General features: G+C 38.6%; 1 protein-coding gene across 2 annotated transcripts; it reads left to right on the top strand.

Annotated features, from left to right (window-relative positions):
• Positions 1-5,416: 5,416 nt before the first annotated feature.
• On the top strand, positions 5,417-18,583 carry LOC118388877 (uncharacterized). Of its 2 annotated transcripts, none has more exons than XM_035778434.2 (16): positions 5,417-5,543; positions 5,880-5,906; positions 8,664-8,951; positions 9,224-9,505; positions 9,769-10,053; positions 10,768-11,079; positions 11,967-12,029; positions 12,199-12,222; positions 12,456-12,503; positions 12,821-12,850; positions 15,475-15,567; positions 15,725-15,743; positions 15,855-15,886; positions 15,998-16,102; positions 16,301-16,341; positions 16,486-18,583. In XM_035778434.2, exons 1-16 carry the CDS (start codon positions 5,486-5,488, stop codon positions 16,576-16,578), a joined length of 1,800 nt encoding a protein of 599 aa, XP_035634327.1. In that variant the 5' UTR covers positions 5,417-5,485; the 3' UTR covers positions 16,579-18,583. The 2 variants fall into 2 exon arrangements, with proteins under 2 accessions (XP_035634327.1, XP_035634326.1); XM_035778433.2 differs by having other exon boundaries at positions 12,169-12,222; positions 16,486-18,582.
• The last annotated feature ends 202 nt before the right edge of the window (positions 18,584-18,785 follow it).

The raw sequence follows: 18,785 nt of genomic DNA on the forward strand, positions 1-18,785 counted from the left end.
GAATAGAGCTGTAGATCTTCAGGGGGGTTTGATTCATGAGGAGAAATGTGAAATGACATCAAGCCTTGTTACTTGCACTTCTTCTGTTTGGTTGTTACTAACGCAATAGGTCAAACTCGACTAAGTAACACACATGCAATGTAGACATGTGAGATACACATGATCCCACCTCAAACACACACTCATACATATATACACAACCTCTTACTCATGCAATTGTCTCTCTCTGTGATGTGCAGGTCCCGTTGATGTGGATACACAGGCATTTGCAAATGAACGTGTAAGCACTGCACAAATAATTGCATGGAGTATAGATATATCGTTATACAATTCATTCTATTATATTGTTATATTATGATATGTAGCATTGTTTTCACAGACAGACTGACTAGATGATTACAGTCTCTCTCTCTCTCTGTCTCTCTCTGTCTCTGTCTCTCTCTCTCTCTCTCTCTCTCTCTCTCTCTCTCTCTCTCTCACACTCTCACACTCTCACACTCTCTCTCTCTCACACTCTCACTCTCACTCACTTCTGACAACACTTTAGTGGCTCCCGAGTGGCACTATCCAGGCTGTTTCACACCAGGCCGTGATTGTGAGTCCCATTGGGCGGCATTCAATTGTCCGGGTTTGGCCAGTGTAGGCAGTCATTGTAAATAAGAATTTGTTCTTAACTGACTTGCCTAGTTAAATAAAGGTTAAACATTTTTTTTAAAGTCTCTCTCACTGTTTTTTATGACTTTCAGTTTAAGATTGGTGTTACATCCTCATAGAATTTCCCTTATGAATAACATTTACTGTAATGTAGATTCGAAGCCCTAAAGTGAATCTGTTTCTTTCCTCTAGTCTGATATGTACCATGTATACAGCTCAATCCCCGACAGACCAGCATCCACAGCCCAGCCAGATGGGTTGTACAGTCTTCTGCAGACACACTGACACTACACCTCTGGCTTTCTGTATCTATGTCTCACACATGTCACACAAATGCATTCTTTCTCACACGACATCCTTTGTTTCACACTTCCAGTTACTGTAAATACGTTGATTAACAGGTAATATTTCTACTGTATTACACATGGACAAGTGGCTTCTGTGACATGTGAATGCATAATATCAGTTACTTTTAAAATATTTTTTTTATTCTGAGGGGTCCGGGGCATATTCCCCTTTGAGCATTATACTTATTTCTTCCCCCTAGTAAATGTTAAATATACTGTAATTATGTATATTATGTTGACTGTGAGATACCTCCTTCCATAGCGGTTGGATAGAATTAATTTCCTATTGGGCAAAACATAATCTAAAGCACAACCAAAACAAACTGCAAATTTTATTTTTTTATTTTTTTATTTCACCTTTATTTAACCAGGTAGGCTAGTTGAGAACAAGTTCTCATTTGCAACTGCGACCTGGCCAAGATAAAGCATAGCAGTGTGAACAGACAACACAGAGTTACACATGGAGTAAACAATTAGCAAGTCAATAACACAGTAGAAAAAATGGGCAGTCTATATACAATGTGTGCAAAAGGCATGAGGAGGTAGGCGAATAATACAATTTTGCAGATTAACACTGGAGTGATAAATGATCAGATGGTCATGTACAGGTAGAGATATTGGTGTGCAAAAGAGCAGAAAAGTAAATAAATAAAAACAGTATAAAAACAGTATGGGAATGAGGTAGGTGAAAATGGGTGAGCTATTTACCTATAGACTATGTCTATAGGTAAATGCATCCAACAAGTTTGTTGAGTCACAAGCTTGATGTATTTATTGGGTACAAAGAATATAGGACCAAAATAGAAAATGTTTGACAACCTTAATACACCATAAATGAGTTTGTCCAAATACTTGTGACTTCTTCTTCTTCAAATTTTGTAAAATTTATTTTACCTTTATTTAACTAGACAAGTCAGTTAAGAATAAATTCTTATTTTCAATGACGGCCTAGGAACAGTGGGTTAACTGCCTGTTGTCGTGGAAGGATCAGAATTTGTTGGTAACATTTGTAAGATGTTTTATATTTATCAAATGTGTGTAAGTTATTTCTCATCAGAATGGTATTTTTGTATAATACTGTGGCGGGGTTGCAGTTATCTGTTCTATGTCAAGACTAAGTTGCATGGGCCGCGGAGAGGGAGGGGAGAGGTCAAAGTGTCATCATGTGTAAACATATATTTTACTCCCTACCTTTCCCAGTGGGGAAAGGAAGGTGGCAGTGTCTGGAATCATTCTATGCTCCCTCTAATGTTGTTTTTATCTTAACCTATAGCCTCACCCTCCTCTCCGTGAGCTTGTGCAGGTTTGGTTGTATTTAGAGTTGGTTGTATCTAAATGACAATTTGATATATGCCTGTTGATTTGGAGAATTGGTTTATGGTTCTGGGGTTTGAGAAAGGAGACAAAGCTGAACGATTAATTATGTCTATGCTGTTTGACTATGTGTGTCTATGCTACACTCAGTTGCATTGTAAGGGGTCTCTCAGAGAATTCATTGAGAGACACTGAATTTATCTGAGAGTCACAGGATTGTGATAGAGCTCATATAATTAAAGATGGACTTTTATAACTAACTCTGACTTGTGTGTGTGGTTTGCTCCCATGATTTGGTAAATAGAGGAAATTTCCACAACACTGTTCAGGGGCAGAACAACAGATTTGTACCTAGTCAGCTCGGGGATTTGAACTTGCAACCTTCCGGTTACTAGTCCAACGCTCTAACCACTAGGCTACCCTGCCACATGTGGGGTCTATATAGATAAAGTGCTTTTATATCTAAATGATGAAACATACAATGCCTTCAGAAGGTCTTCATACCCCTTGACGTTTTCCACATTTTGTTGTGTTACAGCCTGAATTTAAAATGTATGAAATTGAGATTTTTTTGTCACTGACCTACACACAATACCCCATATCGGGGTGGCAGGTAATCCAATGGTTAGAGCTTTGGACTAGTAATCGAAAGGTTGCAAGATGGAATTCCCGAGCTGACAAGGTAAAAATCGGTTGTTCTGCCCCTGAACAAGGCAGTTAACCCACTGTTCCTAGACAGTCGTTGAAAATAAGAATTTGTTCTTAACTGACTTGCCTAGTTAAATAAAGTTAAAATTTAAATTTAAATAAATGTCAAAGTGGAATTCGGTAAAAAAACAAAACAAGTGTGAATGAGTATTCAACACCTTTGTTATGGAAATCCTAAATAAGTTCAGAAGTAAAATTTTGCTTAACAAGGCGCATAATATGTTGCATGGACTCACTCTGTGTGCAATAATAGTGTTTAACATGATTTTTAAATAACCTCATCTCTGTACCCCACACATACAATTATCTGTAAAGTCATGGTTTAGATTAATTTCTAGAATTTATGCCAAGGCGCCAAACTGCCAAAATAAAAAAAACGCTAACAAAGTGTGTTAAAAAGGGTGTTTGGCCTCCACCAGCTGCAAGAACAGCTTCAATGCGCCTTGGCATAAATTCTAGAAATGGATCTAAACCATAACAGGACCACACACACACACACACACACACACACACACACACACACACACACACACACACACACACACACACACACACACACACACACACACTATAAACTTTGTCCCAAATGTTTCAAGGTACAAATGTGTTGTACCTTGTCAGCTCAGGTTTGAACTTGCAACCTACCAGTTACAGCCTACAAGGCTGCAGTTTGGGCAGTTTTTATTTGTACCTTTATTGAACTAGGCAAGTCAGTTAAGAACAAATTCTTATTTTCAATGACAGCCTAGGAACAGTGGGTTAACTGCCTGTTCAGGGGCAGAACGACACATTTGTACCTTGTCAGCTCAGGTTTGAACTTGCAACCTACCGGTTACTAGTCCAACGCTCTAACCAATAGGCTGTCGCCCCATAGACATAATACATCGATTTTTGGATCCTCTTATCCTGGCATTTTGAGTGGAAACTCATTGGTACACTAGCAATGGCTGCCAGTCCTATTTGAACTGGAACTGCCATCCATGGATGATATGTAGTTGGTTGCAGCTGTTTGCACGTTTCAATATAAAAATTGCGGGAAAAACATAGTTTGGAAAGCAAATGTCTACTGCTGAAAATAGAAGACTGTCTCTAGAACCAATTAAATTCTCAACTCCCAAATTTTTGTGACCAGCAGCACTGTTTTTCAAAGTAGCTCATCTTGAGATAGGCTATTGCCAAGAAGAGCGCATTGGCCATCACCGTGAGTAGTAGCCTATGGTGGCTTCATCAATACGTGAGTCAGTCTGCCACTGGAAATTGTATTTAATTGCCCAATGTAGTAATATATAAATAAAAAACACTATTCAAACAGGAATGCTGCTTTAACATACTCAATTACAATTTTTGGGAAGGAAAATCATTTCACTCATGTTGTAAATTATAGGTCATATTTCATAGAAATCTGGAAACACTGTGCATTTACTTTAATAAGATTTAGACATGCATGGGTCACTTACCCGAAACCTCACCTGTGCGCCGTTTGCTATCGAGTTGATGTCCTCACCAATACCCCGCCCTCGATTCCTATTTTCAGGATCTTGCGTGTCATGTATTTCAACCTCATCAGGTCCACAGATGGATATATCTCTGTTATGAAGCCGCGAATGGCCTGCGATGAGACGATTCGAGTGTCCAACTCCTTCAGCGCTTCATTAACCAACACCATCGTGGAGAGGAGTTTTTCGTGCCACAGCAGGTACTTTGCTGGATTCTAACAATGAAATTGACAAATGTATCAACCGTAATCTAACCAAAACTGCTGCTTTTTTTAGGTGGCATGATCAAACGGTTAATATCAAAGTTAGGCTATATAAAAACGTTAGTTAAAAACAGCAACTGCATTCTCAGCCAACACACGTTCAATGTTTATGCACTTCAAGCAAACCACGCGGTTTATCTGAACGGGCGCTGAAATGTAGGTACCAGTCAGAGCAGTCCGAGTAGTGTGAACTCGCTTTTTTTTCTCTCCTCCGTTCCTTCCATCCTTTCCTTTCCTTTACTGCGTTTATCAGTTTACCGTCACTGCTCTGGCATATTATTAAACGTGACTCACCAAACATAAATTAAATATGAAAACCCTTGCAGGGTTTTTGTAGTTAAACATTGTGCAGCTGTTAAAAACTTAAAACAAAAAGTCGAAGATAAATATTTTTCTCCGAAAGACAAGTTAGTTTGTTGGTTTTAGAAATTGAATTGCCTGCAATAATGATACAAAATACATTTTGTTGAAGACAGGTAGCTTTTGAACCTAAAAATAATTACCCATAAATTATTCTGAATGTTCAGCCTCCTTGTCCTCTGCAACATGACATTAGCCCACAGTTGTCATATGAGACATCTGTGGTTTTCCTGTGAATAAGCTCCACATCTGCTTTTCTATTGAAACATTTCATCTTTGTCCCAGTCACTGCCACCATCTTCTGTGATGCCAGACTAACAGTATGTATGTAGCTGTCTAAAAAATGACATTGTTCATCCGTGATATGGCTGGTCGTCTGTTTTTGCTCATCCTCCTTTTCGGTGAGTTATTTTTCAGTTCCATCATGTTTGTGCTACAGTATATTCCATTCTTCTTTCCCCTCTTTTAGTCTTTTACTTTAGGAACTCTTAATATTTCAACATGTTATGGTTATAATAAGTGTGTCTTATTCCATTGATCATCCTATTTATTTTTAATTTCTCTGTCATTATTTTGCATTTTGTACAGATAAGAATGGCCATTGCTTGATAACATGGCTGTGAATGCATTACAGACTGTTCTGCTTCGCCAGCAGTGTAAAGTGATCCCATCTCATGCTTTCTTATTTTTCATAATGGCAAAAAGATCATGATAATGACCCATTTTGTTATGTCTAGATACCTTCCAGTACCTCAAAGCCAAAGGTCAGTATCATTATTATGGATTTAAAGCTGCAATATGCAACTTTTTGGGCTACCAGACAAAACAACGGATTACCAAAATATTCAAATAATGATTGACATATTTTCAATAAAAACGTTATTTTGATGAATTCATCCATACGATTTCATCCTCCCATGAGATGCTGTATACACTGGGTATACAAAACATTAACATGCCATAGACTGATCAGGCAAATCCAGATGAAAGCTATGATCCCTTATTGAAGGGGAGGAGACAGGTTAAAGACATGGATTGTGTATGTGTGCTATTCAGAGGGGGAAAGGGCAAGACACAATATTTAAGTGCCTTTGAACCGGGTATGCTACTAGGTGCCAGAACTGTAACAGTGCAGGGTTTTTCACGCTCAACAGTTTACTGTGTGTATCAAGAATGGTCCACCACCCTAAGGACATCCTGCCAACTTGACACAACTGTGGGAAGGATTGGAGTCAACATAGGTTGACAGACAGCAAGATTAATACAAATCTCCACTGTTGAAAACCAAATGCTAGTCTAAAATAAATGGGATATAATATCTAAATGCTTTTTACAGTGGAGATCAAGATAATAAATTGCCTGGCTGGGCTGATGAGATAGTAGATTGAGCAGTCAAATGGAATAGTGAATAGACTCTTTTTTGTGTTTGCAAACGTTGCTCCCATCGCCCTCATGCGGCAACGTTTACAAACACACAAAAAAATGGTCTATTCACCATTCCATTTGACTGCTCAATCCACTATGGTGACAGAACAGAACACCAACAAAAATAGCCTCTATTTACATGTTGCATATGAGTGCATTTCACACTACCTTTGGATTATAATTGGAGTTTAAGGGTCGTACGAAAGTCCTGCTTTATATAATGTTTGTGTCATCATTGCAAATCAACTTAAAAATAACTTCAACTAGTAAAATGTTTCTTCGGCTATCTTTTGCTGCAGCCTATGGCCATGTCAGTGAGTGTTTAGCATTCTAGCTAACAACTTGATGCATCCAAAATAGTTAATTTACAAAGATCAACACCAAATTATATTCTTAGTGACTGTTGAAGCAAGAATCAACAAGCGTAGGAGAGCCCCCCCAAAAAGTTATTTTGTTTAGAACTAATAAAAACGTAAATCTAGGCTATGTTGAATGTGAGCAGATGGCGTGGCTTTCTTACTGCAGCCAAGAGTCATGCGCATCTGTACGTGATGTCAGTGTGTCGTGCACTGGAAAGTATCAAATCAAATCAAATTGTATTTGTCACATACACATGGTTAGCAGAGGTTAATGCGAGTGTAGTGAAATGCTTGTGCTTCTAGTTCCGACAATGCCGTAATAACCAACGAGTAATCTGACCTAACAATTCCACAACAACTACCTTAAACACACAAACGTAAAGGGATAAAGAATATGTACATAAAGTTATATGAATGAGTGATGGTACAGAATGGCATAGGCAAGATGCAGTAGATGGTATAGAGTACAGTATATGCATATGAGATGAGTAATGTAAGGTATGTAAACATATAAAAGTGGCATTGTTTAAAGTGGCTAGTGATACATGTATTACATCAAGATGGCAAGATGCAGTAGATGGTATAGAGTACAGTATATGCATATGAGATGAGTAATGTAGGGTATGTAAACATTATATTAAGTGGCATTGTTTAAAGTGTCTACTGATACAATTTTCCATTATTAAAGTGGCTGGAGTTGAGTCAGTATGTTGGCAGCAGCCACTCAATGTTAGTGGTGTCTGTTTAACAGTCTGATGGCGTTGAGATAGAAGCTGTTTTCAGTCTCTCGGTCCCTGCTTTGACGCACCTGTACTGACCTCGCCTTCTGGATGATAGCGGGTGAACAGGCAGTGGCTCGGGTGGTTGTTGTCCTTGATGATCTTTATGGCCTTCCTGTGACATCGGGTGGTGTAGGTGTCCTGGAGGGCAGTTAGTTTTCCCCCAGTGATGCGTTGTGCAGACCTCACTACTCTCTGGAGAACCTTACGGTTGGGGGCAGAGCAGTTGCCGTACAACCCATAAAAGTATGGAACTCCATTTGGGTCGTTGCATTTCAAAAAAGACACACGTGAAATAACACTGTTTGATGCGTCAAATAATATTGTTGAACAATCAGGACCTAGATATGACTGTACATCACATAATTTAACACATTTGTTACTTTTTTACGTAGTTATTACAGATTGATTACACTATCACTTGTATTTCATATGTCACAGTGATTCACCGATATGTATGATGCTGGTAAAGTTTTGTCTTGTGCACCTGCCGCTGCAGCACAAGCGCAGACACACCTCCCCAAGCTCTGGGACAGTTCTGTTCAGAAAGAAATCCATCACTTCCGTTGTTTAGCTGTGCCCATTTAGCAACGTTCCAAAATGAGCATATGTCCTGGTGGAAGGATGTAAATAAAACACATTTACTCAGAACAATAATACGTCTTGAATGAAAGACATGTCCTTAATCATTAGTTTAGTTTAAATGTTGGCAACCGTTTTACAAAAGCAAAATGGCCATCGAAACCGAGGATTATTGTGTGATAACTCCCTCCTAAGGGCTGTTCCAGGCACAGGCTCTCATTGTTTATTGCTTAAATAGACAACAGTGTCTGAATTGTTTTCTCTGTCAAACTCATATAATATTAAGTTGTACATTATCTGTATGAGTAGTTAAACATTGAAAATGAATTTATAATTAAATTAAAAAAGACACGTCATCATCTCTCTGATCTCACAGATCTTCCTCAGCCCAGTCTAACAGTGATTCCTGCAGTCATCAAAGAGAGAGACTCAGTTCAGCTGAACTGTCAGACTCCTCCATCTGTCTCTGAGTGTTACTTCAAAATGGCTGGGCAAGTGGATTTCACCCTACAATCACCCTGTCAACAGACACTCACAGGAACACTACTGGTGAGGTGGACAGGTCAGAGTTCCCCAGCTGAGGTCAAAATCCAATGTCAGTACAGTGCTACAGGTTCACAGTTTAGATCCATATACAGTGAGCCTTCAACAGTCACAATTCAGGGTAAGAAGACTATTTGAATGGTTGTAAACAATGTACTGTTGTGCCATCATTACCATATTCCTCTTGTGATATGTTATCATACTGTGTGTTGTCATAATCTATTACATGAAACAATCAAGCAATATTTTATATCTCCTTAATTTCCCATACTGTCGCTGCATAAAGATATTGACTCAAGATCCTTAATTCAGAAATAACAAGGAGGGATTAGTCTGTCAGTAAATTTCTCAAAACCACAAAATGCTAAATGCTTAATTCCCCAATTCTCACAGACCTTCCCCAGCTGACAGTGAGTTCTACAGTCATCAGAGAGACAGAATCAGTTCAGCTGAGTTGTGAGACTCCTCCATCTCTCCATGTGTCTCACTGTTCCTTCTACATAGAGGGGAGGAAGAATCTTCCAGACTCATCCTGTAGTCAGACACTCACAGGAACTGAGCTGCTCAAAAGGGCAGATCAAACGTTTCCAGATGTGGTCAAAGTGACGTGTTACTACACTGTATGGAAGTCTCACACATCTCCTTTTAGTGACCCTGTCTCAGTCACTGTTCAGGGTAAGTAGGTGGTTTATAAAATTATACACGTCACTGTTATACCGTATTAATTATGCTCGTTCTGAAAACGAGATCTTCTGTCGTATTTCCAAAACGTCTAAATTTCACATAATGATAGGATTTACTGTACTTTGTACAAACAGAAATGCTGACATAGTTGAACATTTGATCAATGGATTTTCCATACTGTTAGTATGTATGGATTACCTATGATGTTTTTGAAATACAACTTTCAAAGTGACACTATTCTCCTGATCTCACAGATCCACCTCCTCCCAGGCTGACAGTCAGTTCTACAGTCATCAGAGAGAGCGACTCAGTTCAGCTGAGCTGTCAGACTCCTCCATCTGTCTCTGTGTCTCAGTGTTACTTCCACACAAAGGGGAGAGATCCTAAACCCTCACCCTGTACGCGATCACTCACCGGGACTGAGCTGCTCTCGTGGGCAGGTCAAAGTTCATCAGCTGAGATCAAACTGAGATGTTTTTACACTGTAGAATCTCACTATCCATCGATGCACATCGGTTCAGTCTCTGTTACTATTATTGGTAAGAAATTATATATTCAGATTGTCTTGGATGATTCTGTTTAAATCACAATCTCATCTAATGTCATTTCAAATAGTTGTTGTGAAGACAATAAATATTTTAAATGTATATGTCAAAAGTAGAGTTCTAAGATCCCACGCAAACAACCACAGAGAGGCCAATGTACAATCAAAGGTTCTTTATAAACTCAGCGATACACAGTAATACACAGTATCACTACAGTCCTATTAGAAAAGTATAAATAGGCTGGAATTTAGGGCTGTAGGCTAACTAGAAGCAACGGGCCAAACTAACACAGCAGGTGATTCCCGGGTCCTTCCGAGCAGGGTTTGTTCATTTAATTTCTACCCGAGCAGGATTAGTTTGGCTCTACCCGAACAGGGTTCGGCTCTTCCTCCCAAGCAGGGAGAGGAAGATCTGTGGAATCACTACACACCATACAAGCAAGCAAAATTGTCTGTGCGATTCAATTTCATTCAATTGTATTTCACACGTGAGAATGTAAGGAATTAAGTGAAAGGCAATCGTTGTAAACACACAGCACACATGATTATTTGGCACTCATAAATAGGCATGATATCAAATAAGACATGCTGATACGTAATATAAAGAGAATGGCAGGGTCTAGTTTAGTAAGAGTCAGTGTCACTTGTGACATATACATTACGTTCAAATACAGTGATGCAAAAAGGAGTCTCTGTCCTTTCCTAACAGATCCAAAACCAGACATTACAGTCAATATTTATGAGGACTTCAACATCATCTGTTTGATTCCTGGATCCGTCAGTCCTGACACCACCTGTAACCTGTATGTTGGAGAGGAGAGTCAGCCATCCTTCACAGCAAAGATCATGAAGAGAAAAGCCACCTCAGCATCCGGACAGCAGTTCTGTCAATTCACTCCAAAACATAGTGATCTGATCAGTCGTCTACAGTCAGTGAGGCGTAAGGAGGTGAGCTGTGACTACAGATTGAGCTCAGGACCAAACTCTCTCTCTCCACGCAGTGATGGGTACAGCTTTACAGGTGAGTCATAATCTAAACAAATCTATCAGTGCTGCAGGTCTTCATGATAATATAATAATAATAATATATGCCATTTATCAGACGCTTTTATCCAAAGCGACTTACAGTCATGTGTGCATACATTCTACGTATGGGTGGTCCCGGGGATCGAACCCACTACCCTGGCGTTACAAGCGCCATGCTCTACCAACTGAGCTACAGAAGGACCTGACTCACTTTGATTTCAGCATCTTCTTAGTATGACTATATTAATTCTGAGCAACAAACTAAATACCACATTTCATTCCCAAATGATTTTAGATCTGGTGGGAGTTCACATCAGTGATCCAACAACTATACAGACACCTTCTATTGCATGTAGACTACACATTTGTGCTTTTATAGTGACACTGCTGTTATTTTAAAGCAAAGCAAGTTTCAGAAATAAGAATAGTTGTGTTAATGTGAAAATGAAGCTGTTCTGTTAGATAATTAAGCTGTTCTATAGATATGACACCAGCCTCAACACCAACGGCTGGGATCATCAGCACAAGTATTATAATGTCTGTGTTCATCTAGTCGAGTGTTTAGATCGTATCTATACTCTGTTAGGCTTCTGCTGTTACATACCATGGTGACTTTATTCTAGGAAGCTGTCAACAACAATCAACACCTTATCTGTCCTGAAAGACTTGATCACCTTATGAATTGGTCTTATCATCTCTATAATGAGGAGAAATATAATCTACCAGGGCAGGAAGCAATCTGTCCGTAGTGATTTTATAGTCCTACTTTTCCCTCTTTGAATAGACAAGTCATGAAGGTATTTCAAAACGACAACAACACCATGATGATCATTAATACAATCATGAATAAAATACTAATTTCATTAATATGTGTTTTCTCAGTGGGTTTGACTCCAGGTCCTTTGTCTACTTTGCCTCCCAGCATGACAGCGAGTCCTACAGAAGGTGTGTTGGACCTCTAAATGACCATCTCAGCAAATACCAATTGTACAGTCAATGGTTTAGATTACAGGCCTGTAAAATTAGGTGAACAAAATGTGAATGTAAAACCTTATTCTTGTGTAATCATATTGCTTCCAACTAGTTTTGACTGTTACTTCTACCTTGACCCCAGACACCACAGTGAGACCAACTACCAGTAAGTAGATCCACTCATTTTAACTTACATGTATATTTTTGTTCACATTAATTCACTAAAGCTCCTTCCGATTTATGAATTGACCCATGCTTGTAATTTCTGTCCAGATTTGTGTACTTTTAGTCCATCTGATTTGTAGGTAATGTGTAGTGTACTTCTCTCTTTCTGCTTATTGAATGCCCTTAGATATTAAATTAATTTACATTTGTTCTTGTGTAATCTCTTTTCACCAGGTTTGACCTCTCCTTTGACCCCCAGTACAGCAGTGAATCCTACATCAGGTGTGTTGGTCATCTTTCTCTAGTTAGCAGATAGGACCTAAACAAATAGACTAGCTATATTTTAGCCAGGTTTTTATTCACAAATATCCCCCGATTAAAAATATTGGTTGATATTCCATTAATTAAATCAACCCATTTAGATACCTTTATTATTGTATAATCAGATCCAATGACTTTGCTTTGCACCAGGTTCAACTACTAGTTCTACTTTGACAACTGACACCCCCAAGAGTCCACATGATTTTTAGCTTAGTGGCGTAATACGTTGTGTTGTGTGTTAACTGTTATTAAACAGTCTCTCTCTTGCATGTGCACAGGAGGTCAAAGCTCCACAGAAAGCGTTCTGGGTAAGCATCCATCTCTAGCTGATTACCTGTCTTTTCTCAGACAAATGAGACATTTACAGGAAGGAAGTGGAGTTTACAATAAAAAAATATTCTATATTATTCTCAGAAAATAAAATGTCGTCCCCCAACTTCCTTATCATGTAGGTCCATTGCTTGTTGAAGAGGTGCTGATATCTGATAGAGTTTTGCATAATACATCCCATACCTCAATTGTATTTGCCCGAGCTTTGTTTATCATGCCCGCTGATCGCTCTAAACGAACAATATCTTGAATATATGATAACCATCTTTGAGGCAAGGGGATTGTAGGGGTAATCCACTAAGGATAACCTTTTTTGCTGCTGTTAAAGCCGCATAAATTATTGTTTTCTGAACCAGTTGCAGTACAAATGAAGAGTTATCATTCAACGAAAATAAAGGTGGATCTTCACAGGGAAACACATGTTTGTAAGGAAATCCGAAACATGTGACCAGAACTGGGACACCACAGGACATTCCCAAAACATTTGTGTTACAACAGCATTCATACGCCGTCTCTCACATTTTGGAGTAGGAATCAGCTTCATCTTAAAATGTATAAATGTGGTTACATAACATCTATGTATGAGCTTATAATGTATGCGCTGGTGTGCTGGGTTTTTAGAGGTAACAAATACATTTTCCTAGATGGTATCCCAGTTCAGGTCAGGCCCCAATCCCTGCATTTCACGGTTCCATACTAGAGTGACACCCAATGTAGAGCATTTAACAGACAGCAGGCAATCGTAAGTAGCAGAGACCATTCTAGAAGTTAATGAAGGGAATAACCATGTAAGCATTATGTGGGATGTTATGGCTGAGACCCCACTAACGGGATCGATATTACAACAGCCAGTGAAAGTGCAGGGCACCAAATTCAAACAGAAATCTCATAATTAAAATTCCTCAAGCATACAAGTATGTCACACCATTTTTAAGATACACTTCTTGTTAATCCCACCACAGTGTTCGATTTCAAATAGGCTTTTCGGCAAAAGCACCACAAATGATTATGTTAGGACGGAACCAAGTCACAGAAAATCAAAACCATTTCCGGCTTTTGAGTGTCATGATGGCTCGCAGAAATGACCTGCAAAAAACTGCAAATGGCACCCTAGTCATGAAATATTAGTTTAATATTAGCAATAATTATATTAATTTAGACCAAAATAATGAAGTTTTCTTACAAGTGTATATGGTTGAGCATGATTTTAATCTGCGAGAGAAGGGCTACCCCTGGTGGAAAGAGGCTGTACGGCACACAATGAGTCGCAAATGCGCGCTGGACGTTACATAGTGACACGTCACGATGTAATGTAAAGCACCAGAGGGGTTCGTTTTTTCATCTTTTCTCCAATACTGTTAGCCCATTACCATGTCAATCAATGCTGAATCGAAAGGTAGTTTCACACCCCAGATTTTGATGCCAACACAGTCACTACAGTCTCATTCGTTTTCATTGCAGCCTCGTTTGAATGCCGTGGTTACGCACATTTGTACGGAATTGGGTGAGTTTACGTTAGTTCCAAAAACATCTGGTGATTTTGCAGAGAGCCACATCAATTTACAGAAATACTCATTATAAATGTTGATGAAAATACAAGTGTTATACATGGAACTTTAGATACACTACTCCTTAATGCAACCGCTGTGTCAGATAAAAAAAAAAGCAAACCATGCAATAATCTGAGTACGGCGCTCAGAGCCCAAACAAGACAAAAAGATATCTGCCGTATTGTGCAGTCAACAGAAGTCATAAATAACATTATAAACATTCATTTACCTTTGATGATCTTCATCAGAATGCACTCCCAGGAATCCCAATTCCACAATAAATGTTTGTTTTGTTCGATAATATCCATCATTTATGTCCAAATAACTCTGTTTTGATCGCGCGTTCAGTACACAATCTAAACTCACGACTGGCAGGTCCAGGCAAAATTTCAGACGAAAAGTCATATTACAGTCCGTAGAAACATGTCAAACTAAGTATAGAATCAATCTTTAGGATGTTTTTAACATAAATCTTCAATAATGATCCAACTGGAGAATTCCTTTGTCTTCAGAAATGCGATGGAACCGAGCTCGATCTCACGTCAACGCGCATGGTCAGCGCATATTCAGCTCATGGCAGACCTTACTCAGACAAGTTATATTTGCAAGATTTAGCTTACTCAAAATTCATAATTAATTAATCATTAACGTTTGTTTCATGCATGTGACCAACCAATACCTCACAAGGCTTCTTCTCTTCAAGCTGAGACCTTGAAACTGAGACACCCCTTTCGGTTTTCAAAACAATGTTCTTGGTGCACTGCCAAATTGCTTATACTGATAGTGAGGATTCCTCCCAGTCACGATCAATCAGTCAGTTGCATGGACCCAGTCCAATTGGTTATTAGAAAAGCACAAACATAACATTTTCCTTCACAGACTCAACTGTAAAATGTTTAGCTAACTGGCTGTCTTTTCTCACATATATGAAAACAGAAACGTTTACCAAGACTGCTAATAAAGTGGTATTCTAACACCTGTCTACCATTGAAGTATTTACATTTGGATTAAGAGCTAATGACCTCTCCTGATGTCATCATGTCACCAAACAGAGGTGCAATTATGGCAGACAGCAGTGTGTATGGCTTCTGGAGTGGGTGTGTTCTTAATGGGATTGACAGCTGTCTATCTCTGCAGGAGGACCAGTGAGTACTTCTGATTCTGCATAACAAATAACTTGCAAACATTTTCCTTCTCATATTAATGTAAGTGCCTTTGACATGGGTTAATCTTTCAACTAATTTTGGTGATATTGTGTAGTGTATATTCAACATCAATCATTTAGTCTAATTTGTTTTTCAGAGAAAACCAATTCTCAGAGGTAAGAATTCCCTTGTGAATATGATGCAGATTGTATCAACCTTTAGTTCTGTATTGTCCATGATGAGATTTTCTTACCACAACCTTCTTTATATACTTTTATGTTGTACAGACCTACAGCCAGACAGGATGATCACAGCCAATGTATGTTCCAAACAAAATACACCAAACACTGCACACACTACTAACACAACTACACACATGCATGTACAAACAACAAATTCTAATTTATGTTTTATTTATTTTCTGTTGTAGGTGATTTGGTGATGGGAGCTATGAGCAGTGCAGGCATGTTGGATTCAAGAGATGCTGGGATCTACTCTCTCATCACCTCTGTACCGTCCACGTTTTTGCCCTCAGGTGAGTTTGTAACAGAATGTCTCCTGCCGTCTACAGGATGGTTTGAGTCAGGAGGAGAAGTGACGTGTGTGTGTGTGCGCACATACTGACTCACTCACTCACTCACTCACTCACTCACTCACTCACTCACTCACTCACTCACTCACTCACTCACTCACTCACTCACTCACTCACTCAGGCTCCTTCTGTGTTGTACAGGTCCTTTTGAAGAAAATGGAAAGTCATCTGAAAACGACAATGTAAGTTCAGAATCACCCACTGTGTTTGGTGACTGTGATCGACTCTCAGTTTCAGATTGATGTTACATCCTTTTAAATTACATTACATTTATAGTACTGCAGAATTAAAGGACTGAAGTTAAACTGTCTGTTTCTTTTCTCTAGTCTGATATGTACCATGTATACAGCTCAATCCCCGACAGACCAACAACCTCAGCCCAGCCTGATGGGTTTTACAGTCTTCTACAGACACACTGAAACTACACCACTGGCTCTCTGTATGTCTCACAGAAATATTGTTTCTTTCAGGATGTCCTTTATTTATCACACATCATGTTACTGTAAATAGGTATAAATAGGTATCTAAAACATCTACTGCAGTGCCGTTTCTATTTATAAGTAACATTCAGTAAGCAGCCGTTAGAGGCCCCTCCCCCCTCCAAAAACAACCGTAGGATAGTAGAATACACAACGTGCAGTTTCGAAATGTGGTTCTACATCAGAAGTTTTTCTCTTGTTATTTCAGTCACTGACAGTCACTCAATTATCCCATGTCAGCTAAGATTTTATAGATTGCTAGGCAAGTTAGTCTAGCCAGCTATCTAAGTCTTGTAGTAATGGTCCAATTACTGCCCAGGGGCCCTGACTTCCACGGGGCCCCCAATAATTTTGTTAGTCACTCTCACTCAGATATCAAATGAACATGGCATAAGTCATGGCAAAATGTGTGGAATTTCAGGAAATTTGCTTAGTAACTGCAAAGATCTCTCTGCCCCATGGCAAAATGAGTAGAATTGCAGGACATAAACTTTAAAGCTCCAAATGTTTCTCTTTGCTGCCATGAGCGGGGCCACTAAAATGTTTTATCGGTGAGGTGGGCAAATCTCGCTTAGGGCCCCCAAAATGATTGGAACTGCCGTAATTTCCTGTATCACACATTGACACCTGGCCTGGATTTTGGAGCGGTCCGGGACATACTCCCCTTTAAATATTTTTTAAGTAAATGCCCAAGTAAATATATACTGTTTTTATATATATTCTGTCATCTGTGTGATGTCTCCTTCCATAACGGTTTGATACAGTTTACAAAATAAAATATATTTGTGATCAAAATCGATAGATACAGACAATTAAAAATCAATAAATATATAACATATTCACACAATGCAAAAAAACAGGTAAATAGGAAATTAAGATAATTTAAGTCATTATGATCCAAAGTGGTATTGCTAAGACATTTTTCTTGGTGAAATTCATATTGTGTTGAAATATGCTTATAATATAAACCAGATGCACCCAAAAAATCTGGGGAAAAAGTCTCATTTTATTTGAACAATTTTTGCAGCAAAGGTTAGCAAATCCCAAAAACCTGATCTTATAGCAAAAGTATTGATATTGATATTGCCCACATACGTTGTTACAAGCTACAAAATATAACATTTCGGTTTTAAAAATGTTTACATTGTTGGCAACTTCAGATCATCAAAACTGAAAAATATAGATTTCCAAATGCAATTCAAATCTCCAAATTTCTCCATATTCACATGTTAACTTGTTGTTTTCCAAATTCCCAGTTGAATTTCAACTTACTCAGCACCTCAGTCGCAATGTACAGTGTTGTAGACACATTCTAGCCTTGAAGTCCAATGACTGCGGAGTGGTTTAGATGTAAATGGTAAGAGAACACAACTTCATTACATTTTTTTCCAGTTAATATGAGCTTACATTCTGTTTCGATGCACACTTGAGCCTAGCGGTCAGGGTGGTCGATTATGCTATGGGGGATGGCTTTGTTTGTTGAAAAGGGGTGGCTCCCCCCTCACCTCCCATATACACTGTACACACTGTACATAGATCTTTCTATTGTGTTATTGACTGTATGTTTGTTTATGTGTAACTCTGTGTTGTAGTTTTTGTTGCACTGCTTTGCTTTATCTTGGCCAGGTTGCAGTTGTAAATGAGAACTTGTTCTCAACTGGCCTATGTGGTTAAATAAATGTGAAATAAAAATAAATAAAAAATAAATCCCTCTTCTATACAGTGGGAAGAACAAGTATTTGACACACTGCCGATTTCGCAGGTTTTCCAACTTACAAAGCATGTAGAGGTCTGTAATTTTTTTATCATAGGTACACTTCAACTGTGAGAGACGGAATGTAAAACAAAAATCCAGAAAATCACATTGTATGATATTTAAGTAATTAATTAGCATTCTATTGCATGACATAAGTATGCTAATGAATTACTTACAAATCATACAATGTGATTTTCTGGATTTTTGTTTTAGATTCTGTCTCTCACAGTTGAAGTGTACCTGATAAAATTTACAGACCTCTACATGCTTTGTAAGTAGGAAACCCTGCAAAATCAGCAGTGTATCTAATACTTGTTCTCCCCACTGTAAGACCTTTAAGGTACAGCAAATACAAATCCTATGTTTTTTTTCTCCGTTTGAAATGCTCTCT

Source organism: Oncorhynchus keta, chromosome 10, assembly GCF_023373465.1.
Source record: "Oncorhynchus keta strain PuntledgeMale-10-30-2019 chromosome 10, Oket_V2, whole genome shotgun sequence".
NCBI lineage: Eukaryota > Metazoa > Chordata > Actinopteri > Salmoniformes > Salmonidae > Oncorhynchus > Oncorhynchus keta.

What these genes read in the sequence shown, in the direction of transcription:
- LOC118388877 (XM_035778433.2), top strand. Translation starts at nt 5,486, where the DNA reads ATGACATTGTTCATCCGTGATATGGCTGGTCGTCTGTTTTTGCTCATC. An exon ending in CTCCACAGAAAGCGTTCTGG is followed by an intron (nt 12,851 to 15,474) that starts GTAAGCATCCAT and finishes GTCACCAAACAG; the next exon opens with AGGTGCAATTATGGCAGACA. An exon ending in GTCCACGTTTTTGCCCTCAG is followed by an intron (nt 16,103 to 16,300) that starts GTGAGTTTGTAA and finishes TGTGTTGTACAG; the next exon opens with GTCCTTTTGAAGAAAATGGA.